The sequence below is a fragment of the Passer montanus genome, unplaced genomic scaffold, assembly GCF_014805655.1.
Source record: "Passer montanus isolate IOZ18808 unplaced genomic scaffold, ASM1480565v1 scaffold11, whole genome shotgun sequence".
In the NCBI taxonomy this organism is placed as follows: domain Eukaryota; kingdom Metazoa; phylum Chordata; class Aves; order Passeriformes; family Passeridae; genus Passer; species Passer montanus.
Genome location: NW_024357613.1, coordinates 18,798,538 through 18,823,432, shown reverse-complemented (window position 1 = coordinate 18,823,432; position 24,895 = coordinate 18,798,538). Strand labels below are relative to the sequence as shown.

Genomic DNA, 24,895 nt, shown 5'->3' with positions numbered 1-24,895 from the left:
TACAAAAGTACGTTTATATCTGCTGCATCTACACTGTTCATTAGCATTGACATACAAAAATAGTGAACTCCACCTGTTTCTTCAAATCACTCATGATTTTTTAAAAATGTATTTCTATTCTATATTTTATATAATTTTCATGTAGTTCTGATTCCTGGGAACATCTAATGCTTATGGTGAACAGAAATAAAGTGCAGCCATTTTGAGTACATCTAAGTAAATCTGAGGGAATTATAGTTTTGTGTCTGCACTTCCTAGGCAACCAAATAAACATGAATAATTTTTCATGTAGATTTTTCAATTTCCCAAAAAGTTCTCCGTTGTTCAGTGATTTGTAATAAAAACCTAGATTCCCATTCTGTTCTAAATCAAACCAGAAATTTTCCATGGACTTTGAAGGGATGGGAGCTGGTATTGTAAGGCTCAACCACAAATAAAAAAAACAGCTATATTTTAAGCAAAAACTCTGCTGATTGAGGACCTAATTGACAAAATCTTTGGACACTGAGTGTGGGTTCTGGGAATCTGAAATCCCAACCTCAAGACATTTTGCCCAACATATGCTTAAAGTTTTTAAAGCCATTACTGATTTTGACATCCAAGTTCCTAAGGGGTCTAAAGTTCTTCCTCTGAAAACACCAGAAATGTTCAGTCAAGGCTCCTAACAGATTAACTATTATCTCATATTTTACTTCCACTAGGATATACCAAATAGACAACTTTATGCTTTCCTTATCTAAGCAGAGAATGCATATATACTCTGTTGTGAGGTTCAAATGCCTTCAAAATATCCTGTAAGAATTAACCTTAAGCTTTTGACATTTCAGTGGCATCAATTCATCAGAGTATGAGGATGATTTTGTAGGAGGAAACCCAAACAAAGTTTTTAGGTCAAGCATGACAAATATTTTTGCATACAGGTAACTAATAGGTCTGTTTGTTTTCTTCTTAGGGCACATTGAATCCCTACTGTGTGCTGTGGGATGATTCAAGAATGTAAGTGACAGATTTTTGCTTCTATTGCTATAGCTCAAATATTGCAAAGTACCTAACACTATTTAAATAGTTGGTCAGTAAACGGGTTGATACAAGGACAGAGAAAATGAACCTTTGACAGACTGGAAGTACTGAATTCTCCAGTCACTTGGAAATATAGAAACCGAAATATTACAATATCTTACCAGAAAGAGACTACTCACATAGTACTTTTAATTTGCTTTTTCAAGGTTAAAATTAGAATGGCTAAGGACTGTAGTTCCTTCATGGTAGTTGCTGGGCAACAGGCAAGTGGGTAAATGATGAGACAAATAACTAAGGAAGACTCCCATTTCTGTTACTGCAGGGAGAAATACAATTTTCAAGTGTGATCCCCACAGCAATCTTCATTTTAGTTGGTTCCAATTTTCATTTAAGTTTATTAAAGTAATAGCTGTATACTAAGCAGTGAAATCTTACTATTAGTCTTCTACATTTTTTAGTGTTTCCCTTCTATAGCAAAAAAAAAAAAAATGTTGTTCTAAGAAAGCAAACTGGTAAAATCCAGTTCTGGTTTAAAATTGATCCCAAGTTTGTGCGGTTGTGATTTGCTGCATTAATCTTTCACAGTGAATTTCCCATTAAAGTCAAGGTGAACTTTGCATTGATGCAGATTAAGTGGTTCAAGAAGAATCCCTATATGGCTGCCATGTTATTGTTTTTTAAAGATGATGTTATACTTCTTATCCAGGTATATTATATATGTCTTATAATACAGACTTATCTACAGTATCAGAATTGCATGATTTTTGTGATTTTGTGAGTGTTTTTATCCTTGAGCTCGGATTTACATCAGCACACTGATAGCTGAGAAACAACATTATAGTACAGAAATGTGAAACTTTGGACATGATACTAGAAATCTTTCCAAATACAAGTAGTACCATGGTCTGTGCCTCTGCAAAAGAATCATAATACCATTATTTGCCAGTAACATCATAGTATTCAATTTCCATTAAATCTGTGGAATTAACTACACACTTCATATTGTGCATTATTAGGGGTGCATAAAATGCAAAAGATTTGGACCACATTCTTTGTTTTCTCTTCACAGTGCTTTGCTTATACAGGAGTGATAGAGTGCTTTTTTTATAATTTATTTTATATGGGTTACTTTCAGTGCTGTGTATTTAGAGCACATGCTCTGATTTCGCTGTTCCAGTCCAGAATAACAAAGGCACATTTGAGCATAATTAGACTGCTAAAACAACCCTCAACACCATGCTGCTTATTTAACAATGTGATTAAAATATTTTATTCAGGTATTTGGGAGGAATGTGTGAAGTAGTTGCAAACAAATGCATGTTGTGTTTGCCACTTGTTTTGCATTTCTCTTAGTATTTTTTATGGAGAAGTGCAGTGCTACATATAGGTGCTGCTTTCAATATGATTTGGAATCTAGATTGAAAAGTAAACCTGTGAAACGTCTAAAATTTACATAAAGCTCACATTAAATAGTTGAGGTTTTGAGGGAGAAACATGTGCTTTTGTGTTCTGAAGGATATATTTTGTAGGCATATTATTTAACAGTAGCTATTGAATATGTTAGAAAATGTGAAGACTGGGGGCGTTCTTGGAGATTTGTCCATTTTTTAAGTGATATGAGCTCTGAAATATTCCCAATAAGATGTGGTGCAGCAAGGTCTGCATGGACACCACTGTCACTTTTTTTGAACATGTATGTGTGATATTTTTTGAAAATGTGACATTATCTCTTATCAGAATGTGCAATAACAAGAGCAGACTTCTATTTTCATCTATTTCTTTGGAATTATCTCTACGGTTGCTTATTCAAAATTTATTTCCTTATTTTATATTATTTTGTTTCTTTTTTGATTGGACCATTTTATTTGTATTTGGTCAGGAATATTTCAGAATTTGTACTTTGACATTGTGAGTTTTAAATATGAAAGCTCTAGAATGCTGAGTCAGTTTCTCTAATTTGTAAATCTAAACAAATAATTATGTAGAGGCCTATACAATTGGTTAGGTGCTCATAATTATGTTGGGTTTTTGGTGGCTTGATTTTCTTTTATTTTCTTCTTTTTCTAAATCTCAGGAATTAGTTATCTTCACCAGCAGGCAACTGGATTTGATGGATTAATAGCCTAATTCACATTGCAAATCCTACAGAGCTGTGATGTACTCATGTCCTTCCAAACGGGATAATTTTTGCATAACCAGGACTTGGCAAGCATTTTGGAATAAACCCAGCAAAAAGTAGTCTGCTTTAGTTGAGGGTGCTTAACTAATCAATAGTCTGTCATGAGTCAGGTGTTTTAAATTAAGTGGTTTTTAGATGAAAGCTGTGTTTGCTTTTATCATTGGTATCCAGCCAGCAGCAACCTCTAATGGGTTTTTCCACCTTTTTAGCCACTTTTCCCACACCTTTATCTGCATTGGAAATTCACATTTGGTAAATTATACTCTCTCCACCGATCTTGTCAGTTTAATACTTCCCTGGCAGCAAGGAAAGCTTTATCTACCTGGATTTTGGACATGCTTTTCAGGAGACTGAATAATGATTACACTTCTCTGACTTCCATCCTTGAAGAAAGTTCTGGATCTGAGGTGTTTAATCACACCAGATCATCAAACTTATTCTACTGCCACTGCTATCTGTGACAATTTGGTCATCCTAACTTGGTAAAAGCAGTTTTAATCCATTCTTTCTATGAGATGTGGTGATTCTTCCCTCTTATTATATTTTATAAGGCTTCCCATCTATCAAGCTGGCAGCCTTGTGCCCCTTCTGTAGGCATCCAGTCAAATGTGTGTACAATATACAATACAGTGGAACTAAAGCACAAAATAATATGTCATGTATTAAACTCAATTCAATAATGCAATATTTTATTTCAGTTTATTATCCCAAAATACAGAGCACATCTCTCTCTGGTGATTGAAACCAGGCTTTTTTATGATTTCTGGTGCTTCCTTTGATACTTCCAGCTTCCCTACACAAAGCTGTTGTGTGTAAGTGGTGATTTTTCCCCCTCTGAAATGAGTGATAACTCACTTCAGAAAATGTATTCAGATGTTGTCTTCAGTAAAGTCTCAGGATCCTGAATGCTTCTCCATCTAATTCATAGGAAAATTCTTGGAATATTTTTACTTAACATTCTAAGGAGAAACAATTCAGTTCCTTAAACCAACCAACCAACCAAAAAAATCAGGAACAGTTGTGGCTTTTCTCTTTGCATTATCTAGCATGAGCAAACAATCCCTGCTGCCAGGAACTGTTTGTGATACATTCATTCACGAGTCCAGAAAAAGAAGAAAAAAGAGTTGGTCAGGTACTAGCACTGACTTTCCTACCCTACAGAAGTGATTTTAAAGATTTTAAGATAAAATAAAACTTGAAAGCTTTTCTTTAGTCCTTCCTAGCTTTCTGGAAAGGAAAACAAGAAAGGATAGGGAGACAGCAAAAATAGTCTCAACCAACAGTTGGGCCACCTGTCCTGGCTGTGTCTCCTCCCAGCCCCCAAACACTCCCAGCCTCCTCACCAGCATGGCAGCATGAAAAGCAGAAAAGGCCTTGGCTCTGTGTAAGCCCTGCTCAGCAGTAACAAAAACATCTCTATATTCTCAACCCTGTGTTCAGCACAAATCGAAAACATAACTCCACAGTAGCCACTGTGAAGACTACTAATTCTATCCCAGTCAAAAGGAGCACAATGGATCTCTAGCACCTATGAAAGTTTGGCCTGACAAAATCAGTCATTTGTCTTAGAGGACCCAGTCCCTGGAATCTTGACCCAGGTGCAGAATTCAAAACACAGTAGGAGGCTGGAAAGGTGCCACAGCACTTAACGTGGGAAGTACCTCCCTCAAATGCAACCCTCAGCTAGCACCACTGCAGTGAGGGCATGGAAGGTGGGGTAGATGTGTTGGGCTACAGTGAGGGCGGGATATCTCACATGGCAGTTTCTAAAGTCACCAACTGATTAGCAAAATAGCACAGCTGGTGTTTGTTCTTTTAGAAATGTGTTGGACAAAATGTGGGCACATGTGTGCTCCACAGGACAGAGTCAGTTGTTGCTGATGTGCTCCACATCTGTATGCAGTGCATCACAACATCTCACAGCACTGGGTAAGGAAAGGGCTTTAGTATTCTGAAGCTCTCTCTGCCAGTTGCTGCAGAAGGGTGTTATAGCAGTATGACAGCGTTTTATTTGACCATATGTGTGCTCATAATAGTTTGTGCCTGCTGACTATACAGTTGGAAGAAGTACAATGCAATTAGCTGAAATTTTTAATAGTGCAAGAATTTTGACCTGGTTCATTTTCAGATTAGGACAAGTGGTACATCTGCTCTATTTTTTTTTCCATATTGCTATGCAAGTTTCCATGGGCAGGGGCTTAGATTTTCTACCCTTAAGAAAGTATGATACCCATATATGCAAAATGACAAAATGCATATATTTATATAAATTTTGATTACACTCTAGACATACTTTAACATCCTCCATGAAAGAGGGTTAAAAAAAGTTTACAATTACTTTTTTTTTTAGATTATCCCCTTCAGCATTTAATTCTTTTTCTCCCATTGTCCCTGGATACAAGTTTGGGGAAATAGTCCATTAAAGGAATTCTTCAATACCAGTAAATGAGAGTCTAACAGCTAATTTTCTGCAACTCAGATTTTCAATACAAGCTTATGTGCACGCCAACAAACAACTTATGCATTTTGTTGCCCAGTGGTAAAATTTACAGGGAACACCGATCTGCTATGTCTCTCTCTTCTCCGCTTTGAATTTTAAAACTAGCACAATGGACCACTAAAGGTTTAGGCTTTTTTTTTTTTTTTTTGGTCCTAGCCTTCAAACCTTTGAAAATACATTCAAGACAACTCTTAATAATTTTTTTCAAAATATATCAAATTAATAATCAAATCATTAGAATATCCTAAGTCAGAATTTTCTTCTGGAAATATTAGTAGTGATCTTTCCTTACTTTATGTTACTTCACAGTCATATTGCCTTTGTCCCCAGAAAGATATTGAGGAAGTTGAATGACAGTAAGTATAGTTTAGCAGTACATGCCAGATAAAGCTTTGCTTCTTCCACTGACTGCAGTTAGTCTTGTTGGTCCAGCTTTACAGTCAGACTTTACTCCTAGCTCATTTTTTAAGGCAGAAAATTCTCCTTCTATGTTAGTTTCTATGCTTATATTCATTAATTGAAATATAAATGCCTCCTGGAATGCCTATTTTTATGAAGAACTTTCCATACTGGAACCTGTGTAACAGCACACTACACATTGTATTCCTCATAGTCCTGCATAAAGAATTATGTTCCTTTTCATTAAAACAGTGTGAGATAAAAAACCTGATCCAAACTCCTTTGCAGACAACAAAAAGGTTTTGACTGATTTGAGTCAGATCAGATCAAGTGGAGAACCATGCAAGCCATGCAAGCCATTTTTAAATTTACAAACTGCTAAGATTATACTGTAATGTAGAAAATTAATTCTAAAATGTTGTACAATATAAATGGAGTTCCTTTATGTTGAAAAAGAGTCAGGCCAAAATTTTCTTTGCCTAAGTCACACAAAGTGAATCAGTATATATGGGAGGAATTTATAATTTAGTACTTTTTTTATAACACTGCTCTTCTCTAACACCTACACGGCCATGAACAGAGCTTACATGGTGTGCTGAGACTTACAACAAAAAAAAGAAATCAAATTAATTCCTGCTAATAAGTTCACTTTTTAATTTTTACTGGGCAATTAATCAACTCCATTTGTTGAGAATTCAATTGCTATTTATTGCGATTATGTAAATGTAGATTTTTCACAAGCTAAAAATAGTGGTTTCTTATAATATCAGGCAATTCTGGACTGTAACGAAAAAGAACTAGTGATTGTATCTTCATAATCAAATTTAGAAATTATAGTTGGACTTTTGACAGAATTTTAGTGTATAATGAGGACAAAAGATAATTGAGCAGTTTGAATAAACTTCACTACAGAAAATAATCAGTCATAATTTGGTTTTGTATCTAGGTTTCCAGAAAAATTCACATATCTTACTAAGTTAAATAAAATGCAATTGGTTTTTTTTTTCCTAATAAAACTTCACCAAGAAATGCAAAAAACAGTATCTGGAGATCCACCATGGTGCTGGCCTTGGACTGACTTGGAGAAAATAACATGTAGCATACCAGAAAACAACAAATAGCACAGCTTCCAAAAGTACCAAATAGCACAGTTACAACTGCAAAAGTTTGGCAACCTTTCTCATTTATGTCACGTACCTTTTAAAGGTTTTTATACCTGACAATTTAATACAGTGGTTTACATCTAGCGAAAACGAGCATGATGAATGCAAAGCTGTTCATCCAAGTTCACTCATGGTAGAGTTAGAATTCCAAATTCCTGAGTCCTATGTGACAATGTTCCCTACCTGTTCTCAAAGCCAATATCACTCTCCTGCCATGAAGCAGATCTCTGAAGTTTAAATAGTTTCATAATGATATCTCTTTTTTTTTTTTTTTTTTTCCTCCCTCATTCATTCTGATGATCTCATGACTGTTGTCTGCTTTTGGAGAATCTAGCTCTGTTTATCCAACAGAAGTAATGCAGAAGCACTAAAGGTCCTTGTATTATATCATCATTAAATAAAAATAAAACCTGCTTGTGCTGCTTGTGCAACCAAAGAAGTTGAATAATCTGGGAAATATTTGCTTGTCCATGTGAGAAGAGTTGTTCCTCTATTCCTTTGAAAATAGGGGTACAGATCATGTGCATAAAATTGTATGTAAGTAAATCATATTATTTGTTACTTTTAAATTTATTTGCAGTCAGTAAAAAAAAAAACAAAAACAAAAACACGAAACAGAACTACAACTGGTATAACTATAGCTAGTTTTAGTAATATGATAAGGAGGCTATGATACAATATAATACAATGTTTTCTTTAACACTTGCAGGTGTAGGTTTGCTTGTCTTTACTTGCAAATGTATACGTCTAATTCTCCTGAATTACTAAGTATTCCCTCTGGTAAATCAAACATCATGTAATTCATTGAAATCTGGTCTGTCTTACTACAAGTGGATTTTGGCAAAATTACCTTAAATAAATATCTGAAATTATGTTTTAAAATTCATCTTAGAGGTCATCTTCCAACTCTATCAGTTGTTCTTGAATTGTCAACATTGAAATTGTATCTCTGCCTGATAAAACTGTAAAACTACATCAAAACCTGTCAAACACATGTCCAGTGTAATTCTGCCATATATTATCAATCACTATCACAAATACACATGTTCTAATGTTGTATCAGCATCTCAGGTGTCTTTGCACATAATTAATCTTTGGCTGAATCTCTGAGCCAAAGTTGACCAAGATGAGCAGATTCAGTTAAATCTCTTCCTGGACCAGTCACTAGAGGGAAGCAAAGACCTTCACGTGCCTGTTCATGACGTCAATGTGTATGTCCTCACCGACAAAATCTGGTCAGTAATCAATCTAAAAATTTTTAAAAGGCTTATTTGGTAAAAAATAACTGTTTAAAAAATATATATATAAAAAAAACTTCTGTATTTTTTATTTCCAGAGGCCATTATCATTAAAATATAGTTGTTTTTTGTGAGTCATGTTTTCAGAATTTGAATCTAGAGAAGAAATTCAGTGCAGAGTGGATAAATACAGGTTTAAGACTTTCAGGCTTTGAAGTGTCCCAATATTCAGAAAAATACATTGAACTATTGTAGCTATGCACTTGCATCATGTTACAAAATTTAAGATGAAATATCCTGTTTTCTTGATATATTTTTGTTGATTCTCCCTTAGTTATCCAAGCTTCCATTCCATTTTTTTCCTGTGGTAAATCTCATCCTGTATAAACAGTTCTTCAGTATACACCAGGTAAACAGATCAAAAGAACATCAAGTCATTAAATAGGACTACTTCATCATGCACTCTGTCTCAGCACAGAGAAAGCATAACGTGTGTATATATCAACTCAAATTTATTCTACAATTTATGACAGATTATATATGGAGGGGGTTTACCATATACTATATTTTTACTGTAGCTAATTCAACTGGGTTTTACTTAGTGAGGATGCAGCTTTACTTACATTCTCTCCCATGAGCTAGGCTGATTTAATTCCTTTAAAACAGAAACATTCAAGGGCAATGTTGCACTTGATAAAGTGGCCTTTGATTAAAGGAATATATCTGGTATGAATTGAATTAGCCATAAAACTGAAATGACCAGAAACAAGGATAAAAATAATGTTTGTGGGTTTATCAGTTTAAATTCTAAATTATTTAAAGACTGCAGGAACAATATTTGTACAACTTATCCATTCGAATAGATCTTTTATTAAGCTTAAGCTATGCAGGGTGGCCAGACCTTAATGAGAATAATACAAATGTATATCAGGATTTAAGCGAGTTTAAATGGAAGGTAATATGCTAGATGAAGTGCTCCAAGCAAAGCAATTTCACAGAAAAACCCAAACTGTTGTGTTAAATAGCTGCTAGATTATGGCTAAATAGATTTTTAGCTGAAAGCATGGTGTAGTTCTGATGGTTTTTTAATGTTATCATCATCTTCTCTGATAATGTTGAGTAAGAGAAATTTCCTGTATAGCTGGTTAACAAAATGTAATACACATATACATTCAAGTGCATGTGCTGGGGATAACATTCTGCAATCATGCTATTATTCAAAGTAATGGAGTATATAATATAATTCCAAATTTCACAGGCTATAGTTATAATTCTTGATGTAACATTTTATCTTAATGATGTGATTTCTAGTGGTTCTCTTTTCTGTTCTATCTATCCATAACTATGGAAGCAAAGCAAAATATCTCTGCATGTAACAAAAATATGCAGAAAAATGCCATCATGTGACTGTCAGTTCACCAATTAACATGAATATGATCTTGATGTCAAGTTTACTAATAGATCCTTAGATAGCCAAGGCTTAAAAATGGATTTGGAAAATAGAACTAGAATCACACTGCAGGTATTGACACAAAACCTGGAGTCATTCCATCAACATGAATGTCAATGATTAAGGGATTGCATACACTGACATGTAGAGCAATAGCAATGTAGAAAAATAAAATCACAGCTTATAATGATTCTCATGTACTTGTATGCTTAGCCTGTAAAGAGTGCATTATTTTGGCCAGACTTAAAACCTTTAGGTTTATACTTAGTCACAATTGCTATTTTGACTGAAATATAGAGCTAATAAATGTCTTTTTTTTAAATGTAGGGGTGTACTTCTTTGATACCTTCTTTGATACCTGCTCAGTTTTAATGGTTATTCACAAAAATAAGCTATGATTTTAATACATAGGTATTAAAAGGTAAATATATAAAGTATGAGATAATAACACAAACAAAAATGCTTAAAACAAAAAAGAATAATTTCATTTGCACAACTTCCAATTGCATTTAGCCAATATAGTGCCCTGCAGCTAGTAGAGAAATTCTTAAAAGAGAGCAAGAGTCAGCAGCATTCAGGAAGCAGTCTAATCTCTTTTTAAGAAGTTTATACTCTAAAAGTTATAGCATGTACAGGAGAAAGTTGATTAGTATCTCTTTCGATGCACATCACACCTTCAGCCAATTCTTTCCCTCTCTCACACCTTTTCTTGTAAGCGGACAGCCAAACATCTAATGTTTTAGGTACACAATTGTGTGTGTGTGCTTACACACATACTTCTTCATTCTGTGTACATACATGCAGAGATTAAAATCTTTGAGGAATAAAGCATGTAAAAATATTTACCACCACCCCCTCAAGAAGTACAATTAAAAATATTAAACATCCATTTCTTCATTTTGTTACACAGCAAAGCATGCTCTGTATACTGTAATGCATATTTATCTGATGTCAGGTTCTACATGCTCTCAATGTAAATTATATTGGAGAATATATATTGATCTTAAATTAGATTGTATATTACCTCTGCTTTGTTGCAAATGTAAGAGAATAGCTATGCTAAATCTACAAAACCACCTGTTTTTCTCTTGTTGTCTATCTCTTTGTCTATCATGTGCCTATCATCAGTCTATCTTTCCTTACTTACTTTGCCTGTGCAGTTGACTGTCAGAATATGTTTTATTTTTGTTTTTTCAAATGAAGCAAACTATTCTGCCCTCATATTTTTGTAACTGGTTGACACAGGAAAAACATGATTAGACAGAACATTCTTTTCCTCTGAGGCTTCTCTAGTAGATATAAAAAAATTTCATCACAGTCAAGGAAATATATGGATTTCTAAATATCATAGTGAGTCAGTGATTCAGCCAAAATTAGAGAACGAGGTGCTGTTAGGTCCACAACCCTGTGACCTAGCCACTAGAATTACCTATCTTTCTTTAGTCTAGAATGTGAAAGGACCCATGTGATCCTGGCTTGATTCTCACCTTCCTGCAAAAATAGAAACATCTCTGGTGTGTCATTTTAAGGAACCATGAAACACTAGTGTGTAGATGCAGAGCTATCTAAGAATGATGATACAAGATGAATCCCAGACAAAAGCATCTTAATCTCTGGAAAACGTGTAAGTTGCTTGTTTAGACAATTGTGGGGAAGAGCCAGGAGGAACTGGGAGTGAAGTGAGAAGGCATTTGCTGACACATTCTGCTGTGTATTGAGTTTCTATAGATACTGGGTATTCTATTTTAGAGATACCCTTCTGTTACAACCTCTCTGTCACTGCCAGCTCAAACTATTATCCAAATGTCATTTTATAACCTATACAACCAATATTCCTTTTGGTTTGACTGAACCTTTACATTTTCAGTTTACTTTGATTAATCCAATTGTTTCTGAGAAAATAAACATCACAAAAACGAGGAAAACCCAGGTCAATGTTCTGGGGAAGTGAATAATATTTTTTTTGTATTATTTGTATTTTATTTTAAAGGATAGGTCATCAGTGGTCAACTTTAAAGCTGATGTTTTTAATAATTTCTCTTCTGGATTTCTTTTCTGTTTAGTTTTGTGTAAGAGAAGGTATATTTTTGATATGTTAATGTGTTTGAATAGGCCTTAAATTAAAGGATTAATATTAAAGGCTCAATTTAGATACCCTAATGAACAACTTCAGGATATATGTACAGAAGATAAGAGAAAAGAGGGGAAGGCATCAGAAGACTTTAGTAGTACTGTATGTAGGAAATTTAATCAATTGCTAACAGCAGAATTAACTACATAATTGAGAAAATTAAAACACTCAGTGTTTATAGCTGCAAGTGCCACTGTCATGGGGTACCATACACAGGTAAACTGTCCTCTGGGCCCTATAGGCTGTACTGGCAAGATGACCTTTGACTAATAGAAACTTAAAAATTTTACATACCTGTGAATACTTATATTTAGAAGTTTCAATACCAAACTGCTGTATATAAATTTCTACCTCAGCATATAGATTATCAAACTATGTCCTTGGGGTAAACACATATTTAATAAAGAGATAAGGATCACCTTTTGTAAAATAACCCATGGTCAGTCTTTGTGGAGTACTAGGGGTTCTCACAGCTTTTTCTTTTTAGGAGATAGCCCTGACCATCAGACTACAAATACTGTTCTCACAAAGCCATGTAAAACTAATAAGCATAATTTAAAATATGGAATATATGCTATTGACATTGAACTCAAAAACTAGGTATAGAAGAAAGAGGTTCAGAAATAAATTAACATTTTATGGCATTTGTTTTTAGAGATAGACATTTTCCAACTTTGTAAATTCATTGTTGAGGACATAGTGACAAACAGTAACTTTATGAAGGAAATGTCCTCCAAAAGCAACATACAAAATAGCCATATCTTGGCAGAAGACAGGCAATGCATTCAGTAAAGTTAATACTGGAAATATGAAATCAATTTGATAGGCATTTTTAAATAAAATGAAAGGAGAAATGAGTCCTCATAGGGAATAAAATATGTTCTGAAACATAATGTCTTGTTCTAAAACACAGCTTGTAGTGAGATTCAGGATGTAATAAAATAATGCTTTGCCTTCTCTCCAAACTTGGGTAAGATACTAAAAAATGTATATTTGTGATCCTACAATGTTGATTATGTTCCCAATAGCATTTTTGAGGCATTTTCTGCCTCAAAACCTATGTATGAAGTGAAAGAACTTTAATGTATTAACAGCCTTCCATCATGTTATCACAGTTAACAAGCAGAGACTGCAATGAAGTTGGATAAGTGGTACACAGTCAATCCATTCTCATTATAACAGCTGTTAAATGAAATGGTCTGATATTCACCATAATCTTGCATACTTTTTGAATGCCACAATTGATGTTGAACAAATTGTCTGGTATGTGTTTAAAAGCAGTGTAGGTCCTATATTCTGTATTACTGAAGTGAGAACAAGCCTAGAATTTCATATATGTGACAACACTTTTGTGGGGTTTTTTTCTGTTTGTGTTTTTTTTTCTTGTTGTTGTTTGTTAGTTTTTTGGGTTTGGTGGTTTGTTTTGGTTTTTTTTTTACTGTAACGCAACATTTTGTGTGGTTTTAGGTAGTTTTTCAGATTTTTTTTTTCAGATTTTAATTCCTGTCACACTGCACCATTTATGACTTTACACAGGCAAAGGTAGGCTCAGGCTAACTTGTCTGGCTATATGGTTACTCAGCTGTATTTTTTAAATAATGAGATGGTCTGACTTTTGTGAAGCAGAAAATCTAGTCTGATTCTGCATAGTGACACAAATAAATACAAACTTTACATGATTTTTTAATACCAGTTGTATCTCAATGATTTTGATTGCCTCTCAAATCAGTTCCTAGAGGCCAAAACCTGAGACATAACCTTGTTAACCTTTCTTAATTGAAGTGTACTCTAAAACATAAAAGCTGTAGCTGAATGATTGGCATCACACTCCCCTTTCCCCTACCAACTGATCTGGCACTGTTATTTTGTCATGTGAGTTAAAATTAATTTAATAAGACAGTTAGTACTCACACCTACAAGTAGAACCCATTTTGGTGCAAACATGCTGGTTGCAGGGATTGCCTATGTTAGCAAACAAGACTTCATAGCAAGAAAACTAATTAACAATGAAGCATTACCAGATGCATTATAAAAAGCCTTTCATGAATTGTGTCTTATAAATATTCCAAAACTGGTTTTCTCTACCATGCACTGAGTAATTGCTATCATGTTTGGGTTTTGCTTGCTCTCAGTTCTCACTTAAACCTCATATTTTAGTCTCTTCTTCAGTATGTTATACAGGACATAAATTCTGATCATCATTAAATCACATTTTTATTACATTTTATGCATTCTTTCCAGAAGGATGTATAAAAATAATGAAATTTTAGTCTGAGGGATATTTTGCCCTTTACAATAATGTAATCAGTGAAACGTGTGGAAACTCCCAAGCAGTTACTTGAGTGGTGAAAGGCAATGAATAACATAAGGATCATATTTCTTTCCAGAGGGAAAAAAAGTTCTGGTTAACAAATAATTCAACATTTACTTCTTTTGCTCTTGTGCATACAATCAGGTAACTTAGAAATATCTATCTGAAGTTATTTTTTTTTTAGCCTCTCTGCTTTTCTCCTCCATCTTCTGGGATAGTGAAATATAAAGTAATTTTTTAGTCCTGCAGATAATGTTCCTTGTGTTTTCAACTTGCTCTTCAACTGAGTGAAAATGTTAGAATTTTTTACAAATACTATGTCAATGACACTTGCAATTTTTTTCCATCAACTGTGAGAAGAATGGATTAGCCTCTACTGCTAATTTTTAATGAAGAAATGTAAACCAAAACCATAATATAGGAGAATGCTATATAGCAGACATTCCAATTAGTAATTGTTAGGTTCATTATCTTCAATCTATGTGAGTTTAATTTGATATCTGCACATTAAATGAGTCTGTCAAATTATTGGCACTGATTGTCTACCTAAATGTAAGCTTCTGCTTTGTTGAACTGAAAGTTTCTTTATAATTTATCTGCTGAAAGAAAACTTCAATAGGTTGTTAAAGGCCACAGTACAACTGTAGCTAAATTTTAAAAGAAAGAAAATAGATATGTTTAATACCAAATGTACTCCTGTCTTAAAAAGCATTTCTCAGGTAAGAACAGAGAACAGTGATGCCATCCAAAAGTTTGATAGTTTAAGTACACATGAGTAGACCCATAAGAAGACCAGGTTATAATGAGGTAGATTAATGTTTTATTTTATTATAACTGAGATATACTTACACAGGAAAAAATAATTTGTAGTAGTCTTACTGACCATCTGACCATTGAAGTCTTCATCTTCTCTTTTAATTGTACAATTCCTTCCTCAATAAAACTCCAGGCAAGACATCTAGAAGCCCTTGAACAAAATTTGAATTCATTAATACATGTAGGAGAGAATTTAATACACTGAAACCCTTTGTTCAAATAGGGGCAAAAGAAATACAGCACTTTTCTGAAAAGTCTTCATCGGAATGGCATTGTGAAGTGCCATGTTTTCTCTCTGTGACTTTCATTTAATTTTGGATGGGTTTATGACTAAAAACAAACAAACAGACAAACAACCAGTTCTCACTGTAAAACCTCAGTCAGAGAGCTAGAAATCCAGTGGTGTCCTTTCTGCCAATCAATAATTCTTCCCATTGGTGTAAACTCACAGAACTGGTAGAGATGCACCAAACTGCGCTCCATAAGATGATTCCTCATGTACTGAAGCTGCACATTTTCTTTAGTTCCCTCTCCCCAGCTGTAAGAGATCTCTGTTGGTAAAAGAGGTACTGCTGCTGGTATTCTAGCCCTTGTCAGTGCCATTTAAAAAAGCAAAATAATTGACACTTTACAAATGAGAAATCTGAAGCCCAGGTGTGCTTGTTTAACTTCAACAGTGGTGAAACAGTAAGAATTCAGAGGCAGATATTGAACCCACAATTTCTGAGTCCGTGTGAACTCTCAGGGGTTCTGTAGTGTCAAATATAGATAAGAAGTCCCTGAAGCAGGATTCCCAAACTTTCCAGAGAAGAGACATCATCATTTGGTTAGTATAGTCTGTCTATGGCCCTATGAATGATATGTTTATATATTATATATATGCAGAAATGCAGCACAGTGCAACAGGTAAAAAGAGTGATCTTCAATCCAGAATTTCCAGACCCAGAGATAAGATGCTTTTGAACTCCTTCTGTCTGATGAGGACCTAATATCCAGGTCTCCCCTCTTTGAAATAAAAGGTGTTTGGGACAACACTGCTCACATCTTTCTGGCAGCTTTTTTCGAAGGGAATGAGCCAATTATCTGTATGAGCTGTTTATCTGTGAATGGAAAATGGTTTCAGGTGTCAACCCCTGTAGGTATTAACTAAGTAGAATTCTTAACATTTCACTTTGCAGTTTTTTTATTGATTCATTTATCTGTGTTTTATTCAAAGCTGCTGAAAATTCTGTCCTCAAGCACCTAACTCTCCCTATTCACTCTTAAAAGAAACATAAACACCTAATGCTCAGGTTTGTAAATTTTATTCCAGTGCCATGTTATTTAAACACATGGCTCTTTAACACCTACCCCACAGCAACAGTTCCCCTGGGCTAGAATCAGTCCAAATCTGATGTAAATCAAGCATTTTCCTAGGAGGCATTTGGTGCCTTCTAAAAATTGGATTAAACTCACGGGGATTCTGATGTTTTAGTTCAGTAAGAAACAATTCTCATGTGACTTTCCCATTTCACAGTTTCTCTTGAGACCCACATCTCACCAAAGTATTAGATTGAGACTGATTAAAGACATATCCTTATCTGAAATCTACAGGAAGGCAATGTTTAAGATTGTCTCTAAGCTTGCACAATTGAAGCTGTCTTCAACATGGAATTAGAAATTTTGATATGCTTTGTTACAAATTAAACTAGAAGTATTTAAGTCTTCCATCATATATCCTCAAACCTTCTGGATTCTCCCATATGTGTACAGAGAGATGCAAACTTCCAGAGGAAATTTTTTGGTTTATATATTCTGTTGTTTTCCTATTTTGTGTCGTTTTGGAAGCAAGGAGGAAACCCCTCCCTTTAAGAAGGGAAAATACTAAAACCAAGACAATTATAGTGGTGTTGTTTAGTTTGGAAGATGGGTTTTTTCAGTTTTTAGCCTTACTTGTGTGCATAAAAACAGCAACAAGTATATGTGACTAATGGCAACATTTCAATGTTGGACTTGTGATGAACTGCAAAATAACACTTACCAAGAAGCATCCCACATTTTGCTATTTCTAGTTTCCTTGATTTTCCCATCCAGTGATCTGCAACATCGATCACAATATTTTGAGTATCACTACAGATGCCAACTATCTCCAAAGACATCTAGATGCAAAGGGAAAAATAATAATTATAAACTTTTTCTACACCTTGTCACTGCAGTGTACTGCAGTGTGGAGTTGATATATTCTACACTACCTTCAGCTGATTGTTTGGATACTGATAGCTGCCTAGTTGTGATAGAAACAGCTCAGCACAGGCAGGATTGTTTTCTCTGATTCTGCAAACTAAAGTTATTTCGGTAGCCACTATTTTCTGAGAAAAATCACTGCTATAGTATGGCAATGGAACACTCTTTCTTAGACTAAAGTAAAAATAAATACTTTTTGGGGCCATAGTAGATTCTTAACTATACATGCCTATGACATAAGATCAAGACTGTGAAAGGTGAATAATATTAAATACAGATTTCGAGAAATTAATTTCATTCCGTAGTTAACACTGAAAGAGTAGCAACTTTTACCTTGCAAAGTCCTGCTCAAATAACTTACTGTCTGCTTTTGTGTGCACACACTTTGCACTCACATTGGACATTTGGTATCTGTCTTCTTGGGCTTTTTCTTTTGTTGCAGAGTGAGGTCTCCCAGTCAGAAAGTCAGTAGTCCTGGTCAGTGTTTAAATGCAGGAGTGAGACTTGCAAGAGGAGGAATCTGACTTCAGATGCTTCATTTAGACAATGAGATTGCTTGCCTTCCTTTAGACTTTGATCCAGAGCAGCAGAAATAGAAGCAGTTTATAGAAAGTTGATGTGAATTAGGACCCAAAAATTAAAAATTTATTATACCATAAGATTTTTCTCTTCCACATAAAATCAGTGGAAGTATTGAGCAAATATTTTCCAGAGTGACTTTTCACAGTGACTTCAGAGAGAAATTTGGAAGTTAAAAAAAAAAGTTACTTTAATATTGGAGTTTATTTCTATGTTCACAATGTGAACCCTAGAGTAACCCTTAGGTAGAATTGGACAGATGAGATTTTATAGAGAGGGACTTTCAGGCAGGAAACAGAAAACTTCTGGAGTCAGCAGTTCTGTAAGAAGTAATCTGTTAAAGTCCATTGCTACTACAAAATATACTTTCGCTTCTTCTGATCAGCAAATGTTCCTCTAAGCAATTTTTTCCCTGATATTTCAATTCATGTTGCATTTCTAAATCTTCCCATATAATTTCAAGAAAATTAAGTTATCTCTCTGCTATAAAATACACTCAGATCTGCTCATTTTTCTAGATGTATATTTTATCCTGCAATACTCCAGCAATTTTTATAATTTAATTTTACAGTTTGAAATTCATAGCCTATAAAAAAATACAGCTAGACATATATAAAATGAGCATTGCCATAGGCCACTTCTTTCCCCTATATTGTATATGAATAGACTAAATCTGGTTCATTCATTAGAAATATACAATGGTTGTGCTACCATATAGTCTAATAGATTATGAAAATAATAATTCTTATCTCTTTGCTTGTACATTCTAGGAAGAATGAGAAAAAACCAAGCAAAGATTGTAATTCAAGTAGTTACATGTAATTTTCTTTTTCTGTGGAAAGTTCATATTTCTCACTTTCTTAACCTTTCTGTAGCAATTTTTTAGCTTACATCTTCCTTATATTCACTCACAGAATATGGATACTTATTTTTATTCTTTGTCTTTTTTTTTTATAATGCTGTGAGAATTCAAATAGTTGAACTATGTTTCTGATCTAGTTTAAGCACATGTTAATGTAAACCAGAGAGTGCTAAACATCAGTGCACTGATGCTCAGAACAAATATTCTCTGGTTCCTATTATTAAAGAGTTATTTGAATTTTGCAGTGTTCCAGAACCTATAGTAAAATCTGTCCATTTATTATCTGAGAAAAATATTTTATTCATCCATCGCATTTTCATGTTGATAAACAATATATTTAATCTGAATGTCACTTCCTCTGAAATATATAAATACCTAGAAAAATACACTGTTTCCTTTTTCAAGGCTACATCATGTCTTTTTATTATGGTGGGTAAAAGACACCCCAATAAAAACATTTGGCTAAAAGTTTCATATTGTTCTGAGTGATTCCAATAGGATCGTGTCTTTTTGTTATGGTGGGTAAAAGACACCCCAATAAAAACATTTGAAAAGTTTCATATAGTTCTGAGTGATTCCAATAGCTGAATATATTCACCTAACTAGGACTTTTTGGGGTTGTCAATCATAATGAAATGTCTTTTCTTTTCCTATTATTATGCCATATGGAAACTTAGTATAGAAATTGAAAATGACCAGGCAAAATACTTCATCATGCTGGTAGGCTTGGAGTTTGTTATTGAGAGAGAGAATTGCAGGAAGAGAGCCAACTGCAGAAATGTCACTGTAACTTACAAGATGTTGAGTAGACCTATAACATAAAGGCAGAAAGTGCATAATTCCCAGCTCAGAAGGGTAGAATTAAATAAATATAACTAGTTCTGTAAATGATGAAATATCTAAGGTACCCAGTACATATTTTTGAGTGAAGGAATATTCGCCATTTATAAATGTAGAAATTATTAAATCAGATATCTATGTAGCCATTTTTCTCCTAATATTTTATTCTATTCCCACTCAGCCTTACTCCCCAAATGCTAAACCCTCAGATGTAGAGATGAGATGTAAATCTATTACATAACATGAGGGTGAAAGAAATGGATGGAAGCCTTTAATGTGAGGTACTCTGAAAAATTTTTATCTCTCCATGCTTCATAGGCTGTTATCTGGACTGTTAATATCAAAGTGAAAATTGTTAGCAGAAAAATGCAAAGTTAGATTACTCTAAAGTTTTCTTCTCCTCTTCTTTTTCTTATTAATTTTAGTTCTAAGTCTGTTTAACAGGAGTACTAAAAGCACTTGACTAACGAAATACTCATTTGAACATCAGCAAATTGTGACTTGGGTGACTTCCATCTACATTGTAGAAAACCAGTGCATTACATGTGCATGCTGGGAAGGTCAAATAATATCTGCATGTAGACCATCCCTTCTCCCTTACTACCTAGTGCATTTAAACCAATTTCCAAACACAAGCATTTTTTCTCTACCTAGCAGGCGAGTAAATGCAGAATCCAGATTTGTCTGCTTGTATCCTGTGCTGTAACACTTTTAATTGAACAGCAGACGTTTATACTGCCTCCTTCCCCCAAAACCTCTCCATGTGTACAAATCCACATGCAGTACATGACTGAAAATTCATAACCCAAAGGCAATAATTCAAAATTTTTCTCTTCTAGCTCTTGTGAAAACATCCACTACTGTGGCTATCTCCTCTGGTGAATGTTCTGGTACTTACAATACTGCCTCTGGCACAGTCTGCAACAGAATTACTCAGTCAGTGTTACGCTTCCATGTACCACTTTCTTTTCACTTACCCTTTTAATTTTACAAGTACATACCTTTTAATTAAATATACACCTGTTCCAAAATGAAGCCAAAGAATTTTTTTCATTGGGACAAATATTCAGCTTTCACTTTTTATTTTCTTCATATGCTTTTATGCAAATATGCATGCCACACAAGTTCAGGTGTTAGAACAGTCCTAACATTAAATTATAACATATATGTTTCTGTTGCAAGGGTGACAGTGAAATGAGTTTTGAATAATTTTGAATCCAGATGTTCTGAGTCTCTTTAATAGTGGACTTTCCCTATGATAAATTATTTTTAAACTGTGCAGTATTTCTTCATAAATTTAATTTCAAATGTAAGAAATTTCACCACACTTAAAACTTAATTTATTACATTAAATGTTTGCAGGGGATAAAACAACTTTTCACCTTACCCATATTAAGGTGAAACTTTAAGATGGACTAACTTGGATTTTAAGGTCATATGCAATAGCATAATCCAGTTTACTTTCAGTTAACTGTTCTTCAGAAATACAGATACATCTTTGAACCACCTAACATTTGTTTTATTGCAGTAATTTGTTAACAAGTTTCCTTTGTACATGGTTCATTAATTAATATTTTTTCATATTTGAAGAAATTAAACCCAGAAAATAATTAACATGTACTACAGTTGTCTTTACAAAATAATGCAAGAGAGAGTGGAAATTCAAAGTACCACTGAGAGTCTAATTGCAACACTGTAATGGTGTTTTCTCAATGTGTGTCTACCAGGATTGGACAGGGCTTCCTGGATCACTGCAAGCAGCTTTGGCAGGCAATCACATTGTGAGATTTGGTTATAAAAGCTCTATCACAACCTGTTAGACTGTGACTTGTCTGTGTGCTGGTGTTATCCAGGTTAAACCACTCTCTTCCATCATTATTCTTCTGGTGAATATACTTACTGTTCTCAAATATTTCTCAGTCTTTCTTTTGCAAGACTTAACAAATTCTTTCTGAACAGATAGGGCAGACAAAATTGAGTAACCCTTTCTTCACAGCACTTTCAGTCTGATACATGTTCTTGAGCATGAGTGACAAAAGTAGGACACATGGATTCCATATTGCACTTTAATGATGTGGAGGAGGACAAAGAATTAAGTGGTAATCTATCTGAGTCAAAATTGATTTGGAAAAAGCTGGTAAAGGATCTTCTAATGAAATAGAATTAGATGGGCTTCTTAAATACAAATGTCAGATTTGACCTTCGATGAGGCTATTTTAAAGTTAGCAGGGAGATAAATATGACTTAGAACTGTACTGCACAAATGGTGGGACCTCATTATTTCAACACTTCAGAGATTACAGAAATTTTTATATTCATGAACTAAATACTGTACATTGCCATTTCAAAAGTTGATTTTGGCAAGCAATAAACACACTGATTGCAAAACAGCTACCTACATGAACTAACCTTGGATTTGGTGATCATAAATTGACTTTTAACAAAAGTAAATAGAGACACTATTTAATTCTTAAAGTTTCTCCAGCTGAAACTGAAGATACAGATCCAAAACATGATTCACCTGTGCAGATTTAAGAGAAAAATTTTCTCTGGAGAAACCTTGCATGAGAAGCTTCTGGAACAGCTGTTTTACTTCTGCTGAGGATACAAACACTGAAAGACCACTTGTCCTTCAGTTTTCCACAGGAAATAACTCTACAGAAGACTAATATCTAATAGAAGAGATAGGAAATACTACAAATCTAAGTGACGTGGGTTTATGCAGAGATTGCTGGGTTGTTTTTTTTTTTATTTGTTGACTAGTCTTCAGTATTAATGCTTGGCTTAATGAGTTCTAATAGGTATGGAGGAGTATTCTCATCTGCTGTAATAAAGTGTAACTTGAAATCTGCCAAGTAACACCAGACCGTATCAGATAGAAGTGTGACCTGTAAACTCTCTGCTGAGCATGTCTGAAGTGTAATCAAATATGTGTGAACTTCAGCACTGTGTGGTTTCAGTATTGATTTTCGAGTACTTTTGGCAGCTCATTAATTGTATACCATTAAGACAACATTCAAAAGAGTATTATAGTGGTCATGGTATGTCTGGATATTAATACAGGAAAACCAGGAGTCATAAAATTAGTATTTTTCACAGGCATAAAAGTCATAGAAATGCTTTATCATTTTAAAATTTTCCTTTCCAGTAGTGTAATCAGGGACTCCAGAGTTCTCTGTAGATATAGAAGAAAAGACACCCTCAACCAAATCAATACGAAGGTGTATTTTAACAGACCTTTTCACATGCTCATCTTTACTTCCTGTGACAAATGGACCTTTCAGATGACCAAATGACCTCAGGAAATGGTTGTGCTGATTTCCTCTCTGCTCGAGTATGTGCCTGGATGTGTCCCATCCCGAGCTGCTTGGTTCACTTCGCGTGACTGAGTGACTGGGTAATGAGGGCAGAGCACCTGCAGGTCAGCTCTGATGCTTCCACCGCAAGAAGATCTACACAGAAACAGACTTGGAAATGTTTTTAACACAGGGAAAACTTCAGCTCGGTCTGAAAATGTGACAAAAGGACACATATCCATAAAAATAATATTTTCGTGGTTTGGTTGTTTCATTTTTCCCCCGCCCCTGCACAAGTCCGTCCGTCCTTGCTGGGTGATTCCTGCTGCTGTTGTGCACTCGTACCTCTAGGTGGAACTGAAGGGACTGAGATTTGTTGTAGGACCTGTACAAACACACATCCAATGTTTCACAAGCATGATGATCTCCCCCTTTGAGAGTTTCTGCCTACAGCAAAGTTATATTGTTGGAAGAGAAACAAACCAGTAAATCAAACTGGTTTTTTTTTATACTCAGGCTTGGCCTGAGTATAAAAACAAGAATTCATTAAGCAATCATTGACTCATTTCTTCAGTAGTCATCAGTGGCAACTCCTCCTGAAAATTATGGCAGTTTTGTATCACTTCCTAGAACTTACTTCTCTTGAACTGAAGTCCTATTAAATACTCAGCATGTATGCAAATTTTTTTATAATTAAATGAAATAGATTTAGTGTTTTTCCCTACGTAATTTCCATGATTTAGAGCTATACTCTTAAATAAACTGCAGGAGAATGGCAATTAATTCTAAAGTATGTGGACTGGGACCGACCAAGACATTTTATCTTTCTCAGCATTTTTCACATTCAATGAAGACTTAAATTTCATTTAGAGAAACACGAGTGGTGTAGATACTTTTTAACATAAGCAAAGTAATAAACTATGTTCAAAATATTTGAGAGCTACTAAAGTAATTCTTATTATTGTTCCTCATTTCCTATTTAAAAATAAACACAGCTATATTCAGATTTAGTGCATTATATTTTTCTTTCCACTCACACTGAGAAAATGCAAAGGTATTTCTCTTTTGTCATCATCTGCTGGTCTTCTGGAGCAATCTAGTGAATTATTTAATATTTCTGCATAGTTGTCTCCAAGAGAGATCTTTATGTTCTTTTTATATTGCATAATTTGTTGTGAGAAAGTGACAGAAAGTCAGATGGCTTAACTTTGTCTACTTGATAGGATACATTTATATTCAACATTTTTCATGGAAGTGAAATTCACTTCTTGGCCACTTTTTCTATCCTCTTATTATCCACTTCCCACAAAATCCAAGAAAATAAATTCTTGGTGCAGAATTTAGTTCGGCATCTACAATATGACAAGGATTATACAGGCTCATTTATAGTGTCTCCCTCAACTGTGGTAAAGACACTCAGGCTTATTCTGCTGCTTATACACTGTGGTGCTTTACCAGTGGCACTTCTTTTATTTCTGATTGAGTGGGTCATAGAAAAAAAAATCAACTGTTCCATCATGTGTCTGAGATTTTTCTTATAATATGTCAGGAGTGGGAGGTGGAGAATAGGAGTGGGAGTAGAAGGAAAAAGTCCCTAAGTTGGCTTTGTTGGTTTTTTTTTTGCCTGAAACCAGAAGGAGTGTTATTAACTACAGTGTGCTGAGATGAGGCCCTTACTGCTTCAGTTCACAGATATGTGGCCTGTTTTTCTGCATGTCCTAGAGGTTCTCAGTTGTCAGGTGAAACCTATCTGAGTTACAATAGATTTAATTCTTTCTCCTTATTCATTAGCTCAGAAAAGTCAGTAATGATCAGTCCTGTTGAGGTTTAAAACCCTGTTCTCTACTCCCATTTTCTTCAAAGGGGAAGTGGCATTTCTATTGCTCTT

At 34.5% G+C, this 24,895-nt stretch overlaps 1 protein-coding gene across 8 annotated transcripts in view; it reads left to right on the top strand.

The window, feature by feature from the left end:
* Positions 1 to 24,895, top strand: part of ADGRB3 (adhesion G protein-coupled receptor B3) — a 446,997-nt gene that overhangs the window by 271,988 nt on the left and 150,114 nt on the right. For all 8 annotated transcript variants that reach the window (XM_039727349.1, XM_039727358.1, XM_039727398.1 and 5 more), the window contains one exon: positions 953 to 996. In XM_039727349.1, coding sequence (XP_039583283.1) covers positions 953 to 996 — 44 coding nt within the window. The remainder of the gene's footprint in view (positions 1 to 952; positions 997 to 24,895) is intronic.